This window comes from Panthera pardus, unplaced genomic scaffold (genome assembly GCF_024362965.1).
Source record: "Panthera pardus isolate Hobbes unplaced genomic scaffold, ASM2436296v1 HiC_scaffold_13, whole genome shotgun sequence".
In the NCBI taxonomy this organism is placed as follows: domain Eukaryota; kingdom Metazoa; phylum Chordata; class Mammalia; order Carnivora; family Felidae; genus Panthera; species Panthera pardus.
Window position 1 is genome coordinate 162,472,453 of NW_026526688.1, and position 24,547 is coordinate 162,496,999.

The following is a 24,547-nucleotide window of genomic DNA, read 5'->3' on the forward strand; positions in this document are numbered from 1 at the left end:
CATCCGCTTGATAAGTCAGTCTGGAAATATTTATGGAATCTGAACTCCTCATAAAAGTAACAGTTCTCATTTTAAAATATCCCGTTGTGTGCATCCTGTAGAATTTCAATATAATTAATGAGGTAAGAAGCTGGCATAGAAGTCATTGCTTAAAAACCTTCCTTCCTCTTAGCCATTCTGATGGGCATGAAGTGATATCTCATTGTCGTTTTGATTTGCATTTCCCTGATGATGAGTGATGTGAAGCATGTTTTCATGTGTCTGTTGGCCATCTGGATGTCTTTTTTGAAAAAACTGTCTACTCATGTCTTCCACCCATTTTTTAAAAAAAGTTTTTTCATGTTTATTTTGAGAGCGAGAGAGAGCGCACAAGCAGGGGAGAGGCGGGGGTGGGGTGCGGGGAAGAGAGAGAATCCTAAGAAGGCTCCACACTGTCAGTGCAGAGCCTGACTTGGGGCTCAAACTCACAAGCTGAGGTCATAACCTGAGCCAAAATCAAGAGTTGGACGCTTAGCTGACTGAACCACCCAGGTGCCCCAATCTTCTGCCCATTTTTTTTAATGTTTATTTTTGAGAGAGAGAGAGACAGAGAAAGAGAGAGCGAGCATGGGCAGGGGAGGGGCAGAGAGAGATGGAGACATAGAATCTAGAGCAGGCTCCAGGCTGTGAGCTGTCGGCACAGAGCCTGACGTGGGGCTCAAACTCACAAACTGTGAGATCACAACCTGAGCTGCAGTCAGAGGCTTTACTGACTGAGCCATCCAGGCGCCCCTCTTCTGCCCATTTTTTAACTGGATTATTTGTTTAAATTTTTTTTTTTGCTTTTGATAGCTGTAAGTCTTGAAGTAATCTATAGTACAGTTTCTTATTTTATTCTTGCAAATCACAATTCTGTGCATCAATATGTCATATGCCGGAGGATTGCTTGAGTTGGAGTTTTCAGTGTTTGATATGTATCATTATGAATTCTGTATTGTGTACTGTTGATCTTTTCACATTAGAAAATGAAGCTACTGGGGGCACCTGGATGACTCAGTCAGGTAAGTGTCTGACTTTAGCTCAGCTCAGGTAGTGATTTCAGTTTGTGAGTTCAAGCCCCACAATGGGCTCTGTGCTGACAGCTCAGAGCCTGGAGCCCACTTCAGATTCTGTGTCTCCCTCTCTCTCTGCCCCTCCCCCACTTGTGTTCTGTCTCTGCCTCTCAAAAATAAATAAAACCATTAAAAAATTTGTAAATACATAAATTGAAAAAAGAAAAAAAAAAGAATGAAGCTATTGGCAGTGTTTAGTCATATATGTATGCAAGTAGATAGAAAAGACTAATGCATTTCCCAAATAGGCTTCCTTGTATATCTTATGAGAAAATTCTGACCTTTGATTTTTTAAATTACCATTGCTGTTGCTACCACTGCTATGTTTATTGAGCACTTAGTATGTGTTAGGCATTGTTTCAGGTGCTTTAGATATATTAACACATTCAGTTCTCATAATAGTCTACTGAACATGTGCTATTACCATCCCCAAGTTAACAGAGGAAGAAACATGTACAGAGAGGTTGAGTAACTTCCCAGTGACATAGAGCTAACAAGCAGCAGACCCAGACCCTTTATTGTTTGGTTCCAGAACCCACACTTCTACAGTCCTGCCTACCACTGGTCTGTTCACTGGCCCCTTTGCAATGGCACTCTGTGTATTGTTTAGTCCCTCATCAGGAAAACGGAAAATTTGTACAGTTGGAGAGGATAAATAATTGCGTAAAATACGCTATTATCATTATAGCGTGGATTTCAGTCAACTTCTCTTGACTTACCAAATTTGACATCAGGAATTGATTTCAGGTGAAGCTTCAATAGTGTGAAATAGTCTATTGGATCAATCTTGTGGGCAAATTAGAGCAAGACAGTGATTAACTCGTACGTTCAACTCAGATGCTGACATAGGAGTAAGTGTGTAAACCACCACACAGCAGTCCCAGAGAGACTTGGAGAAGAGGTGAGTGCAGGACATAGAGGGGCTGCCGGTAAGTACAATGTGGTCTTCTTCGGTGCCAGTCATTCAGAGAGCCAACATCAGTTCTCGCGTGTTCCCTTGGTAAACTTAAAATGACCGTGTATGATGGGGGGGTTGGTTGGGTGCACTTAGGAAACTGTTTTGTTTAGGAAGTAAACATTAGAAGCTGTCACACATATCTAGACAATCAGAATTGTTTCTATCAGCAAAACAATTTTCAAGGAAACATGACCTGACTGCATCAGTGTTAGAGATCATGGAAACCTTATGTATTTCTTGTAAAATGTTGCCGTGAAAAAAGCCAGAGAGTACAAGCTCCAAGTGACTTTAGTACGTATAAGCAAATCAGGATTGTATGGAAAAAAAAAAAGACTCCCTGTCATTAAGTGAATTAACTGAATATCTTACAAACCCTTGAACACATTGAATTTTAAGACAATTATCGTTCATCAGCAATAGTAACAACCATCATAATGAATGAACACAACTACTCATATTTATTGTGAATCCTGAATAATGCTTTCTGTGCATTGTCTTTTTTAACCCTTACCACGGCGCCGTGAAGTAGTCACTATGGTTACCTCTGTCTCACAGATGAGAAAACGGAGAAAGAGAGTTACGTGCACTAGATTATACAACCAGCAAGCATTATTCGTTTGCTTATTCAGCATTTATTGAGTAGACCTCCCGTGAGACCTGGCGGTGTTCTTGGTAGTGGGGACTTTGCAATGGGTAAAACAAATCCCCTACTTTCGTAGAAGGACCTTACCTTCTGTGAGGGAGCTAGACAACAAACAGATAAACATGGAAGCCTATGATCAGTCAGATGGTAATAATGATTACATAGGACAGCAAAGCCCAGGAAGGGAGAAAAGGAATACGAGGATAAGGTGCTGGGATGGGCTCTTTAGTTTTTTATGTGTGTTTTAGTAAAGCAGGGTGGGGAGCTCTCATAAGGCGATATTTCAGCAGACAATGGAAGAGAGAGAGGGATATGTGTAAGAGGAAGACCATTCCTGGCAAAGGAAGAGAAGGGGTCTGTGTGCTTGGACTGCCTGAGGAAGATCCAAGAGGCTGTGTAGCTCTTGGGTGGGTGGGCGAAGGGGAGAACAATCAGAGTTTGGACCCCAATTTGATCAGACCCCAGAGCCCACATTTTAACCACAACACTAATCCAAGGTGACAACCACAGCCTTGACCTAGTGTGATTTTGGAGGCACTCTGTATTAGCAAAGTACACACTCGCATAGAAAAGAGGATGGCAGTGACGTTCTACTCTAGAAGTTGTGTGTAGTGTTGAGAATATGTGAGAAATCCCTGTGGTTTGGGGAGAGGTGCTTTGGAGAACAAAAGGAGGGAACGACCGTGGACCATAAACTTGGGAAACTGGGAGTATCCCTGCTCGGAATACTTTAGTGGTTCTCTCTTGCCTTCAGAGCTTTGGAGAAATGGCGTAGCTTTCCCAAAGCCCCATAGGAAATAGACCTAGTTTTGAATGATGATAAAGACCGTTTTCGTTACTGCCAAGCTATGTTGCACTTTTCAGAATGTGAAATTGACTGCATACTCCTTGACTCCCTGTCACCTACCGAATGATAAGCCTTGGCAGTGAACATGGGGCCCTTGGAGAGTAGCGCCTTCCTCTTCCCCTTTGCCCTTACATCTACTGCCCTCCTCTTGCATGTCAGCATGGAGCAAAACAATACTCTTTAGTGCCACGTACGGGGGACTTTGTACTGAAATGAAATGCCTGTAATATCCTTCTTCCCCTTGTTTTCTTGTTTTGTCATGAAGATATTATATCTCCCTTGAAGACTTCACTATTTTCCTTCCCAGACTGAGTTACAGCTTCTTGCCTTGGCTGCTTTCAGAGCTTATAGATCTCTGTACTTGCTTATCATTTCTCTTGGAAATCATTCTTTGAGTCCCTGTCCTCCTACCCAGGATTAGAGCCCTTGCTCTGTGCTACCAGAAGACTCTATGCAAGCATGGATCTGCCTCTTATCACATTTTGGGGGGTATTTTGTGTGTGTGTGTGTGTGTGTGTGTGTGTGTGTGTGTGTGTGTGTGTGTGTAAATATTTGCCTCTTCTTTCAGTCTCTAAAGTCACTGAAAACTTGTGCCTCCTTTTTATCTGTATTGCAACCACTGAGAAGAGCACTTGGCATATAGTTTACAGGCAAATTTAAATTGAACTTAGAATATTGGATGCTGAGTTATAACGATGACAGTTTCGATCAGAGCAAAACAAGCAGAATATGTTGAACAGTGATGGTGGTTCACTCAGAAAAGAATACATAGTAATAAAAACAGTACTATTTAATGAAAGATTATTGTGTGCCAGGTTTTAAAGTCAGTGCTGAAACACATCATTCCATTATTTCAAATGAAATTCAAACTTGAAAGACATACCCTATTAAGTATAACTTTAAAGCTAAATTAATGTCATAAAACCAAACTATAAAAAATACATTCATTTTCAAACTGTTGCTAACTGGACTGTAGGAAGGGTGAGTGGAGCTTTAAGTGGAGGAAAAATGCCCTTGGAAAGGGACAGAAGTCATCTTTGTTATTTTAGACTCAGTTTATAGAACGTTACTACAAATGTGTATACTTGGCTACATGCAGAGATCTTCCGGAAAGAACACTGTACTCATTTATAATTTGGAGGTGGCGTGGTGGGTGAGACAGAGGGCTGTTGGAAAAGTGAGCCCAGATGAGACCCTGCATAATGCAGTTCTTCGTGCTGTATCAATGGTTAATTGTAAAGGCTGCAGAAGTACCAGCCTTAGAACCTAAGGCCCAAAGTGGGCTACTTAAGGCCATGGTTACTTCGCCTAATTCCTGATTTTCATTCAGTAGAAAACCCATTCATTGGGAATTCTATTGAGTAGTTTTTGAACACTAATTCTCATTGCTGATTGCTTTGTGTTCCCCTGGCAAGTATGCTATCTCAAACTGACATGTTTCTAATCACCGAGAAATTGTTTTTAGACATGCCTTTAACTTTGGCTTACAAATCATATATATGCTAGTCTAGCAATGTTGAATTACACTCTGAAATATTTTTAAACGCAAACCTCAAACAACTTATCATATGTTTTTCTCACACTTCTCAGCACACTGTAGCTTTGCTTCCCCCACTTTTTTGGGGGGAGGTGGGGGCTTGATTTTATTATGTCCTTCATTTCTCAATATTTTGTGCTGATTAAAATGGATTAGATACGCTTTATTTCGTCTTAATACTTAAAGCCTATCAGTAGGAAAGACTATATTCGTGCTCGGAAGAGATATTTAAGAAGTTATTTTGTTTTCAACTCTTTTCATTATCCAGCAGAAATTTATTCTAAAGCTCTTGTGTGGTTTCGCTGCAGGGACGCGGCCGCCAAAGCCTTGTGGGAAGCCTTACTGAGCACCAAGCACAAAGAGGCAGTGATGGAAGTGCGGAGACATCTAGTGGAAGCAGCAAGCAGAGAAAACCTGCCAATCAAAATGAGTATGGGTAAGCGCTTCCTCTTCTCTGAGGGCAGGAGCCACAGGCTCCAGGAAGTGGATTGAAGCTTGCTCTGAACTGCGGGCCAGCCTAGCCAGCATGGCTTCCCGAGGAGGGCATTCAAGGCATTTGTAAACGGTTGAAAGAGTAGGGAAGGAATATGGACACACTGCCCTCAGGGCTCAGCAACGACCCCTCCTGTTTTAGAGTCAACTTTGGGAACTCCAGGAGAGTACTTGCTTACAAAGACTAATTCTTCTAGTTTCTTTACTAGATCTGGGGCTATCAAAATTGGTCTGGACCTCCTCCCCTCCATTCTATTCCATTCCTCTTCCTCCCCTAACCCCCCCCCCCCAACTCCCTTATTGTGGATGAAGAAAGGGTCTTTTATTGGTTTTCAATTAATGACTGAACTACTGTGCTGAGCAGGGGAGGGGCAGAGAGAGGGAGACAGAGGATCCGAAGCAGTCTCTGTGCTGACAGCAGTGAGCCAGATGTGGGCCTCGAACTCACGAACCCTGAGATCATGACCTGAGCCAAAGTCAGGCGCTCAACTGACTGAGCCACTGAGGCGCCCCAAATTTGTGTTTAAAATGGCTTTTTCCTTTTGATTAAAAAGTCAGAGAACTTGTGTTTTGATCGATTTTAAAAAATGAATTTGATGTTTTACTTATTTTTAAAATTAAATAATTTTATTAATATGGAAATATTTAAAATGGATATTGAATCTGGTTAATAGGTAGAATTTAATTTTGGAAACTTGCAAAAGTTTCTTTCACTATTTTTAAAAATAATGTTTTTCTTGGGGCACCTGGATAACTCAGTTGATGAAGCTTCCGACTTAGTCTCAGGTCATGATCTCATGGTTCTTGAGTTCAAGCCCTGCTTTGGGCTGTGTGCTCATAGCTCAGAGCCTGGAGCCTGCCTCGGATTCTGTTTCTCTCCCTCTCTCTCCCTCTCTCTCTCTCTCTCTGTCTCTATCCCCTCCCTCGCTTGTACTCTGTCTCTCTCAAAAATAAATAAACCTTTTTTAAAAATTAAAAAAACTAATGTTTTTCTCTTGTAATCTGCTTTTAGGTATTCAATTAATATTAGTACATTTTATTGGGTGGGAAAATTTTTCTTTGCTGAGATTCATAGTCCAAGTTCTTGATTATTTATGAGTACAAAAATCAAACTACCAAGTTGAAATAGAAGAACAAAATTTTGAAAGTGAAAGAATGTGGATGAAACTAAAAGGAAAAAAGGTACAGGATCATAATAAGAAAAAAAAATCATGATTCTGAGTGTGTTAGGTGACTCCATATGAGGGCTTTTTGGAACATAATGATGATAGAAAAATGAAGGTAACTAGTGTTTATTGAGTCAGGTTTTTATCTCTTTCCCTGTGTTAATCTTATTTAATCCTCACAGTAATTCTGCCAGATGGGGACCATCAGTATCCCATTTTCGGATAAGGAAACTGGAATAGAGAAAAACTAAGTTGCTTAAGGCCATATATCTGAGAAAGGTTAGGAGAATTCACATCAGATATTCTGAGATGAGAGGATATGTTTTTTATTTATAAAATCATCCTATTTCCATATAACCAATGCCAGAGGTCTATGTGTTATTTTGGAATAGAAACAAGGTGCTACCTTGAGACTTTGAATTTAACTATTAATTTTCCTCCCTCCTTCTTTCTGCTTCCTTCCTCCCTCTCATCCTCTCTTTCCTTCTTTCCTTCCTTCCTTCCTTCCTTCCTTCCTTCCTTCCTTCCTTCCTTCCTTCTTTCCACAGTTCTAGATACACATTAATAACAAGTGTATTTACTTTTTGGAGTTCCTTATCCATGAGAATGTTGAAACAGGAACAAATTCATATTGTGAATCAAGAAAAGTAGGATTGCACAAAGGTCTTGGTGATAAGGTTCATTTATATTGCGGTTCGGTGATGTAACCTTACAATGCTATCACAGAGCATAAATCAATTTTTATTGTGCAATATAGGACTCTTGAAAGATCAACACACTTTTCTAGAGGACTATATCTTTTAAAAATAATCAAAGACAAATAAATGTTTTAAAAAGACAGGTAACCCCATAAGGAATTAAAATTCAAATGTTTCAGTTTTTGGTTGACCAAACAAACAAACAAAAAACCCCCAAAAAACACCCATAAGCCTCAGATGAAATGATTTGCATTGTCCCAAAATTCCAGAAAAAAAGAAGGAAAGAAATAGATAATGGTTAGCAAATTTTGGTTGTAAGAAGGACCGAAAAGATTGGCCCAAACCACACTTTATTCATGTGCCAACTATAATTTGGTAAAAGCTTAACAGTGTGACTCCCCATTTCTGCTTCATATCAACTAGTCAGAATTTGTGCTGAGTCTCATTTTCATATACCAACGGATAGATAAGCATGAACGGTAAGGAAAAGATCTGGAGCTTAAACGTAATAAAACATTGGTGTTTGAAAATTCCTTATCATTTAGCTTATCATAAAAAAAAATCAGGGTCTGGTGTCTTACGTGGCTGCAATGCTTTTTCCAGCATCACTTAAAACTATGAAATATGCTTTAAACTATGTACTCTTCTCCCACTCCCTACTGTAAATTCTACCAAAGTATACATTTTTCTGTAATAGAAGCTTCTAGTACTTTTGAAACATTAAACAGAAATTTTAATTCTAGATTGAGGAGTCTCTCGTATTTAAATTCACTGAGAGGGATCCTATGATTGAAGCCTCAGATCTTAAATGTAAAATTTCTCAGTACAAGGTGAGTTCATATTAAAACATTATAAACACCGACAGAAAGAAACATCCTTCTGTTAAAGGAAAAAACGCTTAGTTGCTAAAACAAAGAAAAAATTCATTTTATCATTTCACATATAAACATATGCTGTCTTTCCAAAATCTTATTAAGTTGTCAGTTAGCTAAATAAATGTGTCCCAGAAAAGTGATTTTTGAAACATCGTAAACTGAATTGCATTTTCAAAATGAAAAATGTATCCTGAAAGTACAGAAGAAATAGACTCTAAGAAACCCATTTGTTTGGATACGAAATGACCATTTCCAGAAGAAATGACCAGAATAAGGCTGTCTCCGTTTCTACATTTTGCATTTTAAACGGAGACTCGGTTTCTCTGGAATACGTCTGTGGTTGGAGGACCTTCACCAGTGTGCACTCTTGCTCTCTGCAGAGTGGACGTCCTCCCCAGTGTTTGGCGGGGGGCAGGAAGATCACATTGGAGCTGAAGGAAAACAGATCTCTAGAACATCGTTTTTTCTTTTGAGGTCAGATTTCACGAGAAAGTATTCTACGCTTGATGCCTCTGTGTTTTCATCGTTTTCTTGCTTATTAATGTAGTGCCGTCTGGCTTCTGACACTTCCTTGCTAAAAAGTCTCCCAGACCACTAACCATAAGGAGGTTTCCTCTGTCCTCATTCTTCTGGACTTCTTTGCAGCATTCACTGCTAGACTCACCGCTACCTTGTGCGTGTGCCTGTTCTGTGACTGTGATGGGGTGCGAAGTCAGTTATGTCTGGTTCTGCCACCAAAGAGCCAACCTTCAATTTCTATGTCCATAAACATAGGGAAAATATCTATTTCCTAGAATATGGAAGGAGGAAGAAAGCCGTGAGCAGAGTGAAGCTTCTGACCGAAGCAGTGCTGTGTGCTTCAGCTGTAGAAGCTGAAGTCTGAGTGAGTGAATCTACATGGGAACCTAACAGAAGAAGGTTGTTTGATGAGAGGAAAATCAAAGCAAACAAACCCAGTTAGATGATTTTCCCCTTTCTTTCTGGGAAATATGCTTACTCATTCTTTCCAGTTCACTTGTCCTTTTCTAGTCTTTATGCTGAGTGTCTGCCTTTTGATAATGCATTCTTTCTTCGTGCAGAATTCTAAATAGTTTTCCCATGTTCAGCTTAGTTATGAATCCATTGAACTCTGTTCACTCCCCCCAAATCACCTTGCTCGTATTTGGGACTTCCAAGCTTCTGTGGTCACTTTTATAGAAAACTCTCTTGAGCTACGTTTCCAGATGACAGTGTGGGCAGGGTCCGTTATATTGAGCTACTTCTTAATTGACTCTCCTGGTCCTGGGGCACAGTAGTGTCTGGTCCATATACTCATTATGAAGTGGGGTGAGTTCTTTCAACCATTTGTGAGAAGACAGGCCTTTCCCACCTTTACCATCGCAAATGCTCCAGTTCCAAGCCCCAGACAGACAGAGCCCTGGTTTGCTAACGTCCCTCCTACAATGTGATGTCCAGAGCTGAGCACAGATGTCTTAGTCTTTACCTCTGTTTGGACACTAGACTTCTCCTAATGAAGCTCCAAATGAGATTGATGGTTTTTGGTTCCCACCAATGCCACACTATCATGTCCCTCTTTTACCGCATAATAAAACTGGCTTGAGAAAATTTTACTCAAATATACTTTTTTCACCATCGTTGAGAATACTCGCTTCCTTTATTGGTACTGGAGTTCATCCAGTTCTGACTGGATAACAACTATGTTTTGATCATGTTTATATCTTTTACCTTCATTTTGGAGAATTTTATCTGGAATTAAAGGGAACATGCACAGCTGCTGTGTGTGTGTGTGTGTGTGTGTGTGTGTGTGTGTGTGTGAAATTGTCAGACTGCACAAAGGATAGGTTAAAACCCAAATAAGACCCTCATACCATGTGATATATGGTAATTTATAAAAGATGAGAAAATCTGGATGCCTCATAGGACACACACACTGATTATTAACTCTCACACATCCTTGTCTTCATATAGAAGCTGTTACCACAATTTGGGGAATGAGGAAGTGAGTTGGTTTTTTTTGAATCACTACTTTATTTCAGGTGCCCTAACAGAGTTTTACATAATTTGTTTCATGTAATCCTTTCAATAATCTTACGAATTTGATACTTTTTATTTTACTCCCATTTCATAGGCAAGGAACGCCGAGACCCAAAAAGATGCAGTTTCTTTTCCAGGATTACTGTGCCCGTTGTTGATTTGCTGTCTCTCAGATGTAAACTCACCCCTCCGCTCTGTAACGCTAACGAAGGCAGGGACTCTGCAGACCTCGTTCTGCTCTTCCCGCTGGCTCCCTGCTAGAGAGAGACAGCAAAGCCAGAGGGGATGTCCCTCTGGTCCCTTCCTCTCTGCTTCCTGTGGATTTTCCTGCTGCTTGTCAGGGTCATGCCAGCTCGACTTCACCCCTGCACCGGCAGGGTCTTCCTGTGGTAGCAGCCGAGTCTACTCTGCAGTTCTGCCATCATGTGCAGAAGCAGCTTTATGAGCCCGGGTGCCATTTAGGAGCCTGGGCGCTCCTCCGAGGTGCCAGTCCAGTCGGGGAGAGCCCCGTTCTCAGAGGACTGAGTTTTACTGCAGAGGGTCCTGGTTTCTAAGTTTTGATAATTCCAACCTCTTCCCTTTGTTCCCTCTGCCTAGTAGTGGTATCTCCTTCCAACAATTGCTATGACCATGATACCTTGGAGATTGTATAGTATTGTATTGTATTTTAGAGAGCACGAGTTGGGGAGAGGGGCAGAGGGAGAGAGAGAGAGAGACAGAGAGAGACAGGCCGGGTGGTGGTGGTAGAGAATCTCAAGCAGGCAGAAGCAGGGCTCGATCCTATAACACTGGGCTCATGACCTGAGATGAAATCAGGAATCAAACACTCAACTGACTGAGCCACCCCGGTGCCCGAGTTCTCTTTTTATCCTTTCAGTTACACAGTTAACAATTTGTATGTTAAATTTTCTCTGTTCAGATAACTGCTCTGTTTTTTGCCTTTCTGGGCCCGGACTTATATACTTTTACAGCAAGTAATCCAGGATACAAGCCTGGGTCTGTTGACTTCTGTATCAGGCCTCTTGTGAGATAGAGGACTCAAACTACTGAGGACAGGAGGAGAGCGAGAGGGGAGCGAGAGGGGAGTGGGAAGAGAGCGGGAGGGGAGCGGCTACCAAGCTACAAACACAGAGACGAGTGTGTGGTTCCTGTGCTTAAAACCCTTTGCTTCAAGATAGTGTTCAGACTCCTTACCATGCAGATTATAAAATTCTTCTGCCTTCTGGCTGGATGCTTCCCCCATCATTTCCCATTGCCTTGCCTCCCTTCTCCCCATATTCCAGCAGGAACCTCTGCAGAGCCAGGTCTTTCTTAGCTTTGCCTGAAATATTCTCCTTTGATTGTCCCTGCAGATCCATTTCACACTTCTGTACCGTGCTTCTGGGGGGCTTACCATTTTGGACTGCCTCAGCAGCCTTTCCTGTCCTCTACCTCGCATGTGGAGTCGCGGGCGGGAGTTTGAGCGGGTGAGAGGACAGTGTGGTTGAGGTGAGGGTCGGTTATGTCCCTTTACTCTTCCCTCATTGGTTTCCTTGATATTCTTGATCTTCCTTAGCCTGCGTTCTTGCCTTATTTCTCCTGTTCGAGGGTGCCGTCCTTCCTGCCAGGAGCTTGACTAATAGAACCACTCACCTTCCAGTGCACGTGTGTGCGTGCACACGCGCGCACACAGAGTCTCTTTCTTGTCAAAGTCCATCTTATTTTTCATGATCTAATACAGAAGTCACTTGCTCTGCAAAACCATATTTAATCTCCTTCTGCTCTTCTTCCTAAACCCTTCCTTGGCAGGCTGAATTGATTTCCGTGGCTTCTGAGGACCCACAGCTCTTTTTCTTGTTGCACTTACCACAGTGCGTTGCAGTTAGATGTATGGATCTGAAACCTTTGTAGGGAGTGTCCGTGTCATATTCTTCCCTGGCTCTTGAGCTTGGCACATAGCCGGTGGCTTAGGACTTGTGAATGGATTGCTTAATGAGTGTGGATGAGTAACAGAGGGACAATGACTATTTCTGTCTTCACTTACATGAATTGGTATTTCTTTTTTTCTTTAAGTATTTATTTATTTTTGAGAGAGAGCAAGCATACATGAGAGGGAGAGGGGCAGGGGCGGGGGGACAAAGGATCCAAAGTCGGTTCAGCACTGACAGCAGAGAGCCCGATGTAGGGCTTGAACTCATGAACTGTGAGATCATGACCTGAGCTGAAGTCGGATGCTTAACTGACTGAGCCACCCAGGCGCATCTGCATGAATGTTTCTATTTGTAGATTTCCTTTCTGATAGTTCTTGTTGCTCTTGATGTCTGTGTGCATCTAATCATGTCTTCTCCCTCGGGTTCTTTTCCCTTTGTCACTCTGCTCTTCTGATTATCTTCCTCTTTCTGGTAGTTGTTTTGTGCCTTCTGTTCCTTACGTCTAGTTTCCTAGAAGACTATATATTTTTGTATCCCCTGTTGTACCTTGTACATAGATACTCAGTTAATGATTGCAACTGATCTCAAAGCCTTACCCTACTTCTTTCCCCTTCCCCACCCAAACTGAAACACCCATTCAGTCTCCTGGCTTTTAAAATTCTCATCCAACACTTTTTCCATCATCTCTCTCATCCCCTTCCATCCTCTCTAACACACAACATCTTATATCCCTGTCAGTACTGTTTTTGTTCATATCGTTATTGCAGCAGTTACTAGCAAACCCTGACTAGTTGGACCTGAGAACTCTTATCTATGCTTCTTGGTATTCTCCACACCAAACCAAGACCTTGAACTTACTCTATACCCAATAAATGTTCATGAAATTAATAAGTACATTTTTAAAATTTTTCAAAAATGTTTATTTATTTTTGAGAGACAGAGACAGAGTGTGAGTGAGGGAGGAGCAGAGAGAGAGGGAGACACAGAATCTGAAGCAGGCTCCAGGCTCTGAGCTGTCAGCACAGAGCTTGACATGGGGCTTGAACTCACAAACAGTGAGATCATGACCTGAGCCAAAGCCAGATGCTTACCCGACTGAGCCACCCAGGTGCCCCTTAATAAGTACATTTTTGAATTAATTCTGTTAGTTCAGTTGATGTTTATTATGTATTTATTTAATGGATTGCTTTTTCTATCACTCTCTTGTGGAGTCCAGGAGTGACATTGATTTAGAACATTGGTTCTCAAACTTTTGGTCTCAGGAAGTCCTTTACATTCATTTTAAAAAATTTATTTAATTTTTAGTTAACATATAATGCTATATTAGTTTTAGGAGTGGATTCTGAGAGTAACATTGATTAGAGCATTAGTTCTCAAAACTTTTGGTCTCAGAACCACTTTAAATTCTTAAAAATTGTCTAGGACCCCACAAGCTTTTGTTTATGTGGATTATATCTGTTGTCTCTTTGAAAGGAGAAAACATTGCATTAGAAATTCAAGCAGGGGGGCGCCTGGGTGGCTCAGTCGGTTAAGCATCCGACTTCGGCTCAGGTCATGATCTCACAGTCTGTGGGTTCAAGCCCCGCATCGGGCTCTGTGCTGACAGCTCAGAGCCTGGAGCCTGCTTCCGATTCTGTGTCTCCCTCTCTCTCTGTCCCTCCCCTGCTCATGCTCTGTCTCTCTCTGTCACAAAAATAAAATAAAAAACATTAAAAAATTAAAAAAAAAATTTAAGAAATTCAAGCAGGGACGACTTTTTAAAATATTTATTTATTAATATAAAAATATGATAAACCTATTATATGTAAACATGAGTCACATTTTTATGAGAAATAACTGTTTTCTAAAACAAAATAATGTAGAGTAGCACTGCTTTACATTTTTGCATACCTGTGAGGTCTGGTTTAATGGAAGACAGCTGCATTCTCATATTTGCTTCTTCAGTTAACCTGTTATGATATGATATTTTGGATGAAATGTTTAAAAATAAAATGGCCTTACACAGATACATAGTTGGAAAAAGGAGGACTATTTTAATACCTTTTAAGAAAATTGAAGATATTCTTCTTTGACGCCAACTTTACAAGAGGCAGTTTCTTAGATTTAATGACATTGTGGAATATGATACCAGATCATGGAATTTTCCATCCTGTTACATTTAAACCCATAGATCTCTCTTGCACATTAAATGGATCTGTTACACATGCATTATTTTATACCACATACAACTTGGAAAATATTTGTTCTCTAAATTATGCATAACTTCCAGATATTGACACATATTACATAATATAAAAAACATACTTGTTGATATCCCCACGGATATCATTAGAAAATGTTTAATTATTTGGAGTGTAGAGATATAGGGGCAGATGCAAGTATTCCAGAATTGTAATTTTCATATGAAAACTTGACCTTTGTCATTGACAAGACAACTGTCATTTTCCTTGGAGTGACAGGCTCACTTCACTCATTTTTTGGGAAAATGTACAAAGAACCAGAGTTTCTCAGTTGTTTCCTCCATAAGAATTATGTGGCGTGAAAACAGTGGCAACTCAAGTAATCACAGCAGTGCTTTTCCTCCAGTCATTCACTGTGTTACAGTTGGTACGAGAAGTGCTTGTCGTATATTTCCCATTTCTTTACACAGGATATTGATGTTTTCTTGAGGGTTGAGATTTGATACAAGTGACCTCTAGTTTTCTCGTGACCATTCTGAAGTGAGACTGACCACTTGTGTATTTTGGCACCACTGCCTGTGTTGGTGCTAAGGCCCCAGCACTTTTACCTACCATTGTTTTTGTACCATGTGTAAACACTGCACAGTAAGAAAACAAGGAGCATCTTAGTATTATTATTAAAATAACTGACTTTTTCGGCTACCCGATAGTGTCTCAGGGACCCAGAGGTCTGTGGAACACCTTTGATAACCATAATATGAAAAAATTCCATATTTCCTGGGGTACAAGATTGGCACAGTTTTCTAGAGATCAGTGGAATCATAGCTGGGTGTCAAAATACAAGGAAAGAAAGCTCATTGAAATTTTTTTCTAGATATTATCCAGATCTACAGGTAATAGACAATCATGTTTATTCATTTAAAAGATATTTGTTATCTGCTCATATTATATATTAAGTCTTTGTAGGGAATAAGAAATGTATAAAATATTGTTTTGTCGGGGCACCTGGGTGGCTCAGTCGGTTGAGCGTCCGACTTTGGCACAGGTCATGATCTCACGGTTTGTGAGTTCGAGCCCCATGTTGGGCTCTGTGCAGGCAGCACAGAGCCTGGAGCCTGTTTCAAATTCTGTGTCTCCCTCTCTCTCTGCTCCTCCCTCGCTCATGCTGTGTCTCTCTCTCTCCTTCAAAAAATAAATAAAAAAAACATTAAAAAATTTTTAAAAATACTGTTTTGTCTTCAAATAAGTCATTTAACTTTTCTGAGTCTGTTTTTCTGTCTGCAAGATGGGGGGTTAGCAGATTATCTGCTTATCTGATAATTAGATGATTTATATGAAACATAGCATTTATGAAATTCAAAGTATTCTGTCAAAGAAGGGCATATGATGGAATTATTTATTGTCTCCTGGGCATGTAAGACACATTATAAACATAATGACCAATGGTTATGTAACTGCATATGAAGAGTATTCTACCCAATGTAGAGGTGGAATTATTCTGTCTGAAGGATTTGTTCCCTGATCATTTCAGTTGGAAAATGTGTGGCTAGAGTAATGGTTTTCAGAAGCAAAAGTTGAGATTTGGGATTTAGTTACCTAGTGATTATCTCGAAGCCTAAGTAGTAAATTTCTAAAGGAAATAAAAGGTTGACCAACTAGAGAGAGAAGGTAGAATAGTTGAGAAGGGTGGAGGGCAGAACCCTAAACAATACCTCTGTTTAAGGGTACGAAGCAAATAGAGAATCTTAGAGAAATGGACAGAAAGTTTTCATTGAATTAAAAATAATGCCTGAAAGCTTTTAGGTCATTAAACAAATGCTTCCCTATTACACCTCATGTAACTTGATTTGCCTCTGTTTCTCGGTGTCCCTCATTTGCAAAATGGGAATCTGAATTTTTAGTGTCCCTTCTTCAAGCATCTGCCCTCTGGCCCTATATTTTTAACTTAAATTGGTGCATCTTTTTTCTCTTCTTTTTCCTTCCTCTGCCTCTTTGTCTTCTTCCTCCTTCTCTTCCTCTTCTTCCTTATTTTTATGTTTTCTTCACATAAGGGATCCTCAACAAGAGAATAAGGGCCAGGAGTTTAAAAACCCGAGAATGATATGATGAGAAGGCTCATGGCTACAAGATGGGAGTTTCTTTCCATAGAGGCTTCCCTGAGAGCAGAAATTCCTTTCCAAGTGGGGGTAGACCCACCAAGGAAATGCTCCTTCCCTGGCGGCCTAGAATACTGCCCTCTAGAAAACAGGGGTAGTCTATCTGTTCCCTTCCATGCTTTCTGCTGAGTTTATAAATGTTGATGCAGTGTTTAAGTTAGCCTCAGGAAGGCTGCATTTCCAAGGAAAACCAAACCATAAATGTTTCTGGTGGTTTTATATTTCACTGTTTTGTGTAACTTTTGGGGAAAGCTGTTTATTTCCTATTTGTGACCCCTGGTCCCACAGCAGTTATGCTTTATTCCACACCATCTTGAAAACATATCTTGCAATAAAATTCTAAATTTTGGAATGATTTGATTAAATTGATTTGCCTAATTAAAATGCTCTTTTCACATTAGTTTCTTACTCTATCTTTGTAGTGCCATAGAGCTCAAAATTTGTGTTAACAAGAAACATACGCGATCTAAAGGATAGCCCAGGAAACCTTCAGTATATATAGTGTGATAAAAATGGACATCAATTTCCAGCTGGACTTTATCCAGGTTTCACTATACAGATGGCTGTATATACTGCCCTTCAGATCCTTACGGGAGAAGATTTATAATGTCTTCCCTTTCCCTTCTTTAATAACTTGTTTCAGCGTCTAATGGTCATCACGATCGTGAAGTTTGTTTCTCATTTCTGACTAATCTCTCCACCTGGATGCTGACCATATTTCTTTGCCCTTTGACCTCAACAGAGGTGGGAACCTGGTAGTTATTTTTACTCTTCTGTTTCTTTATCCCTTGAAAGTCAATGCTTCATCCATTGTATAAATCAGTGAGAGTGATAAACTCAAATTTCCCAGACAAAAACACATATCTGTTTATTTTACCTGAGGCATACGTGATTTTATTTCAGAATTAAGAGGCTATTTAAAAAGTAATACTAGCACCTGCTTCTCGAAAATTCAAATCATAATGTACATGAACTAAAAAGTGAAGGTACACCCTCCCTCCCCACTATTGTGCTCTTCAACATAATCTTTGTTCCTAAATTACTTTCTTGCTTTCCAAGCCTTTTTCTATGTAACATGGGTAAGAAAGTAAGTAAATAAATATGAAAAATATTATGAGAAAAATAAAATAAAGAAGCATACTAATCATATGACAATATAGTTTCCCTTGTGATTCTTTTCCCTCATTCTTTAAAAAAAGTTTTTTTTTTAACGTTTATTTACTTTTGAGAGACAGAGAGTGAGCAGAGGAGGAGCAGAGAGAGAGAGAGGGAGACACAGAATCTAAAGCAGGCTCCAGGCTCTGGCTGTCAGCACAGAGTCTGAAGCAGGGCTCCAACCCATGAACGGCAAGATCATGACCTGAGCCGAGGTCAGACGCTTAACCAACTGAGCCACCCAAGCACCCCTCTTTTCTCTCATTCTTATTAGTGTTTTGGCTAAAATACCAGAAGGAAACTTAGTCATACAGTTGTGCCTTATTTTATTTTATTTTTTTTAATTTTTTTTTTTTTGAGACAGAGAGAGCATGAACGGGGCAGGGGCAAAGAGAGAGGGAGACACAGAATTGGAAGCAGGCTCCAGGCTCTGAGCCATCAGCCCAGAGCCCGACGCGGGGCTCGAACTCACGGACCGCGAGATCGTGACCTGAGCTGAAGTCAGACGCTTAACCGACTAAGCCACCCAGGCGCCCCAGTTGTGCCTTATTTTAAACATTACATGTACACTTTAAAAATTATGTAAAATTGTTAAAATTTTAATTAAAAAAATTTTAATGTTTATTTTTTATTTTATTTTTGAGAGAGAGAGAGAAAGAGAGTGAGTGGGCAGGAGTAGGGGAGGGGCAGAGAGAGGGAGACACAGAATCTGAAGCAGGCTTCAGGCTCTGAGCTGTCAGCCCAGGCAGAGCCCAGCGCGGGGCTTGAACTTGTGAACTGTGAGATCATGACCTGAGCTGAAGATGGACGCTTAATCAACGAGCCACCAATGGACGCTTGAGCCACACAGGAGCCCCAATTAAATTGTTAAATTTAAAATGTGTGAAGATATTGCTACACCTAGAAAAGTGTTTCAACGAAAGCTAAATATACACCCACCCAGCAAACACATGGGCATATAGCCAGTAGAAATGAATGCTTACATCCACCAGTGAGTGCTTATGTCTAACATGTGTTAGAATGTTCATAGCATCATTATTTATAATGGCTCCAAACTGTAAAATATAAGCAGAATAGATGAAAAAGCAATCAAAGCAGAATAGATGAAAAAAAAAAAAAACCCAGTACAATCATTTAGAGCAATAAAGCACATTAAAAAAAAAAAAAGATCGAGATTCTGGATAATGTTGAACAAAAGCTAGACACAAAAGAGTACATATGTGTAATTTCATTTATATGAAGTTCAAAAGCAGTTAAAAAAAAAGATCTGTGCTGGTAGAGGCAGAAGTAATGGTCTACCTTTGTGGGATTACTGACTGGATAGGTATACAAAGGAATCTTCTAGAGTGTTGAACATATTCCATACCTTGATCTGAGTGGTGGTTACATGGTAGATATATACGTAAATATCAATTGAACTGTACACTTAATATTTGTATGCTTTACTTTATGTTATATCCTCATTTTCCACCTGTTTTACCTGATGCTCCCGAGCCTGGAGTTGCTGGTGTCTTCTAGGGAGGTGGCTCCCTCTTTGTTGCCCTACCTTTTCATGGCAAAGCCTTTTATGGGTGGCTGAGGTTAGGAGGTTTATTTTTATGGTTTGTTTTGCTCCATCATTTAGTATACTTCCAACCCTCTTTTACCTTCCAGGAATTTATATTTTAGCTAAAATTTTTTTAATATGATAAACATGACAATAGTATAAAAATAGATAAAAATGACTATATATATATATATATATTTATAAAGTTGGAGTTCACTTACAGTTATCATTACTTGAATATTCTCATTTCTGCTGTTTCTCAGTTATAACTAAGTACAGTTATGTCTCCCAGTGGAAAATTTCATTCAGGTTATCTTCTGATTTATATGGATTTATAGCAATATCTTTTTCATAACTAAGGGAATTTGGGTATGAGCTTTCTCTTGGGGTGATGAGAATGCTAAGTGTATAGTGGTGATGGCTGTACAATTCTGCCAAGAACTGCTGAATTGTATATTTTAAGGGTGAATTGTATGGTACGTATCCAAACAAAATTTAGCCAAAGGTTAAACATAAGTCACGAAACTCCCCTAAAATGTAGAAAGAACAGGACATTGAAAAGTTGGTAGAAAAGATAAAAGATATAGAGAACCAATCTAGGAGGTCTAAGAACGATATTTGAAGTTTCAGAAAGAAAGAGACAGCAGAGTATAAGAAATTAGCAAAGGAAGAATGAGACTTTCCCAGATGTGAAGAAAGTCAAACTGAATAGGCCTCCTGAGAAGAAAGTGGAAAGAATAAAAGACTTCTAAACTAGACATAATCACTGTGAGTTCTTAGAGTACAAGAGAATAAGAGCCTGGGGGCCCCCAAATGGAAAAAAAGAATCTCACCTACAAAGGGACAGGAATGAGATTGGCACACATTCTTTATTAGCAACCATGAAAACCAGGATGTAGTGAACAGCACATTATTGGCAACCTAGAATTGCAGACCCAGACAAACTATTATGAAACTCTGAGGGCAAGAAAATGCCTTTTCAGGGACACAAAAACTCTGCTTTCTTCAAAGTTTCCTTTCTGAGGAAGTTACTTGAGGATGTCCAGCAAAACAAGGCAGTATACCAAGAAAGAAAAATCAAGGATTTAATGAAACAGTTCCAACAGAGGAGAGCAATAAAAGCAGTTCCAGGCTGCTGGCTGTGCAGAAAGGCCTAGAAAACAGTCTGCCCATGTTGGAATGGGACCATGAAGGGTTTGACAGTATTGAGGAAGGAAAAAACCGCACAGACTCCAAAGGTAAGAGAGTGTATTTGAGGTTAGAAAACGTTAAAGCTTCGGTGAAGGCAGATAATACCTTATCAGAACAGAGAGAGACAGAGAGAGAGAGGAAGGAAGGAAGGAAGGAAGGAAGGAAGGAAGGACGGAAAGAAGGAAGGAAGGGAGAAAGGGAGGGAGGGAGGGAGGGAGGGAGGGGAAAAGGAAGAATGGAAGAAAAAAATATGCCATAGAGCATTTTAGGAGCAGAGTATTATATGCATAAGGAAATGTAATCATAGCACTTAATTTGGCTCTGTCATTAGTAGTTATATAGTTTATAATGATGTAAGCACTATCGATTGATTTTGAACTTTTCTAATGAAACCATAGAAAGAGCACATAAGACTGTGTTATGGCTACAGAAAAAAATATAAATGCCTGTCATCGTGACAAGGTACAAATATAAGTATTGGTGATTTGAAAGATGAAAAGGGGAAATAAGTAAAGGGAAGTGTAAGGGGGGGGTTGACTAATGTCCTCTTTTTAGAACATGGAAAGCTGGAGGCTACCATCTGCAGTTGACAGAACAAAAAAGAAAGTTTTAGTATATAATGTAGGTTACAAAAATAACCAACAGATGGGGGCAAAATGTTTGAAATCTTTTGTCTGCATATAGACTATCTTACAGTCTCTTTGTTGTGTGTTTCTATCCCTTTTTATTTTTTTCTGGCATTCTGATGGAGTAAGGAAGGGATATAAACCTATTTGTTCAGTCTACTCTCTGAGCCTTTTGTATGTTATTTACAAATCTCCTAAAGCATCTTTCACGCACAAGATTCAGGCTGTCTTGTTTTAACTGTTGAATTTTTCTCTGATGGTCCTGCCTACTGACCTATGGTTTCGTTTTAGTAGAGCTGTTACCTTTATGTATTGTTGTGGGTGTTTTTGCTATAATGTGTATACATTCCTGGAAAAGTTGTTTTGCAGAATCACATACTAGGAATCAGGATTCATGATAAAAAAAAATACCATTAGCAGAGGCCCATTCAAAAGTCTTTGCAAATTAATAATCCGAGCACTGACAAAACCAGTAGGAATCTTGATAAAATACTAGCATAGATAAAAAAGATATGCTAAATTTCTATACAAAGGGAAATGTTACAGCATATACAGGACTCTATGTGAACCAGAGAGTTGAAGGTAGCTTACTGGAAGGGGATGTAAAGAGGAGGAGAGGCTGTTTAGTTGTGCCGAAGATTAGGAGAACAGGAAGCACTTCCAAGGCAGGGGCACATGGCCAGGCAGAGCCCAGAGAAGGAGCTGGAAATGCGTGCGCACTGGGTATCATGGTTTGTTTCGTCTTATGGCTTGCAGCGTTCAGCTCCTGCTATTAGGTGGCACAAAATGTTAAAATAATGAGAAAAAATGACAAATGAACAGATGTGACTTTTGTGTAATACTGAAATTATTCCGTTTGCCAATTGTGTGTGAACAATTAAGTTTTAGCAGGACATACTGTATCTAAATATTTTAATGTACTGTGCCTTTATTATACTAGAAAAATGACTGAAGAAGAGGGAAATGTTATGCTGATTTCTGGGAACGCAAGACTTAAAACACAAAAGTTTGTTTATTCAAATTTCACACACTGGGTTTTCACGAAAATGATGAATAAAAAAACATGCAATGACAGTATTATTATTTCTCATACCAAGAGGTTTTTAAAAAATTTACTAGTAATATGCTGTTTTAGACAAAATTTCTGATGGTAGTTGCTTTCTACCATTAAGACACAGTTCTATGATTAAATCAAGCCCAGCACTGACAGAATAAGATGTGCAGGAAAGATTTACCAGACTTGCATCTAAGTTCGGCCCCATTGCCGCCTTCTTGTCCAGTGGAGAGAATCTGGTGTTCAGGAGTTTCATCCACAGTACCGATGAATGGCAGGAATGCAGTCTGAGACCCTGGAGAATGTTAAAACACTTGAAGGACTGCTATAGGCAAAAGTTGGAGCTAGAGGCTCTGAAGGAGTGAATCTTCAACAGGCATTTTGTTTCGTTTTTCTTACAATCTCTAGTCCTTTATGAGATGGGGCTCTGGGTCTAGGTCAAGGCAACCACCCTAGTAAAAATGATGCCAAACATTTTCTTCTGATGCCTTGTCTTCCAGGTTTGTTTGTTTGTTTGTTTGTTTGTTGCCACTCCAGTTCTCCATAGGTTTTTATTTCATGTAACAGCCAGCTTTTATCTTCATGAATATTGTCATGAACCCACTGATACCAGTGATAAGGTTTTAGCTCCAGTCATAACAGATTTCTCCTCCGACTTTCTGTACACACGTGCACCATTAGAAATTTTGCCTTTTTGCTTCTTCGATTGTTATGTCCTCAGTCTTGGAGAGGCACCCTATTTTGAGCTTACCAATACTTACTGGTGTAACTTTATCTGAGAACTTATTTATGGGGCATTGTAGAATTACAGGATAAACTCTACTAGCAATATGGCCTTGGCCAGATGGCTTAACATCTGCGTCTTTACTTGTGCAATGTAGGTAATAGTTTCAAATTTGCTGTTGTCACCATGTTGTTTTAAGAATCACAAAGGCTTAGGAAAGCTCGCCGTCAACTCTGAAGTTCTGCCCAGTGCAAGGCAGTAGTATTACTGATGACATTCTTCTCATGATTTCACCATTGATAAATTATTGTTTCTCCAGGGAGAGTCACTCCAGGGCAGCTCCTGTCCTATATTCATCTCTTCAAGAACAACCTCAAAGCTTTAGTGAGTCACTGCGGGCTCCTACAGCTTGGGCTGGCCACAGTTCAAACTCTGAAACACCCACAGACTGCCAAATGGGACAACTTTCTGGCTTTTGAAAGACTCCTTCTCCAGGTATGTTGCTATGGGAGTTTCTTGGGATATTAATAGTTAAAATGTTCACTTCTGGGGAAAAACTTGGATTTTTATTGTAGTCTTAATAATAAGTCATATTGTTGACATATGCTCTATATCATATTCTCTAAGAACCTCCAAATTAAAATTACACTAGGAATTTTCCATACCTTTTTTTTTTTTTTTTTATAGTGACCTCTTTGGCTTTTCACTCAATATCAAGAATGTCTTTTGAGCATTTGACTAACCTTTGGGAACCTCTTCAACTTTATGCCATTTGGACCTTTCTTGATCTCCATGGCATCTTTATTCAATCCTTGCTGCTTTTCTTGTAGAATATTGCTACTATTTACATTTCTTCTGACACTAATCCTCAGATAACATCTAGCATGTGGTTTAAAATGATGTTTAGTAAAAGATGAGGGAAGGCAAACTACATTTGTGAATGTGGTGAATTTGAAGTGATTTGTATTGGGTCAGGACCTTTTCATGATTGATAAAACTTAAGAAGTTATAAAGCATTTCAAACTTAAATAAAATAATATGACATATCCACATATTCTCCACATAGAATCAGAATAATTTACATTTTTATATTTACTTTATATCCTTTTTCATTAAAGAAATAAAACTAGAAATAAAGTTGAAACATTTCTGATACTATTCCCTTCCTTGCTCTGATTCTCCTTTTTGTTTTCCCAGAGGTATTCACAAACTCAATTCCTTGTTTTTATATTTTATTAAATACTTATTTATCCATAAATAATACAGAATTTTGGGCTCTGGCTTTTACTTTTTATGTAAGTAATATTATATTATAAATATTCCTAAACAACTTGTGTTTTCCTCTCAACATCCTACTTTTAAGATAGTTCAAGCTGACATGTATTGATCTAGTTCATTTAAACTATACCATACTATTTGATTGTATGACTATACACACTTTATTTATCCAATTCAAATATTCCATATTTGTATGTGGGCGTGTGCATGTGTGTGTGTGTATGGAGAGGGACAGAGAGAGTGAGAGGAAATTCAGTGGAGAGAGAGAGAGAGAGGGAGAGAGAGAGAGAGGGGGAGGAGAAATAGAGAAAAAAGAATATGGTGAATCTCCCAGGACATGTTTTTTGGTGTACATGTGAAAGAGTTTTTGTAGGATACATACCTTG

At 39.5% G+C, this 24,547-nt stretch overlaps 1 protein-coding gene across 4 annotated transcripts in view; it reads left to right on the forward strand.

Moving 5' to 3' along the window:
* SCFD2 (sec1 family domain containing 2) overlaps positions 1–24,547 on the forward strand; it is a 400,714-nt gene that overhangs the window by 52,986 nt on the left and 323,181 nt on the right. For all 4 annotated transcript variants that reach the window (XM_019469986.2, XM_053901589.1, XM_019469978.2 and 1 more), the window contains exons 3-4: positions 5,385–5,512; positions 23,203–23,378. In XM_019469986.2, coding sequence (XP_019325531.2) covers positions 5,385–5,512; positions 23,203–23,378 — 304 coding nt within the window. The remainder of the gene's footprint in view (positions 1–5,384; positions 5,513–23,202; positions 23,379–24,547) is intronic.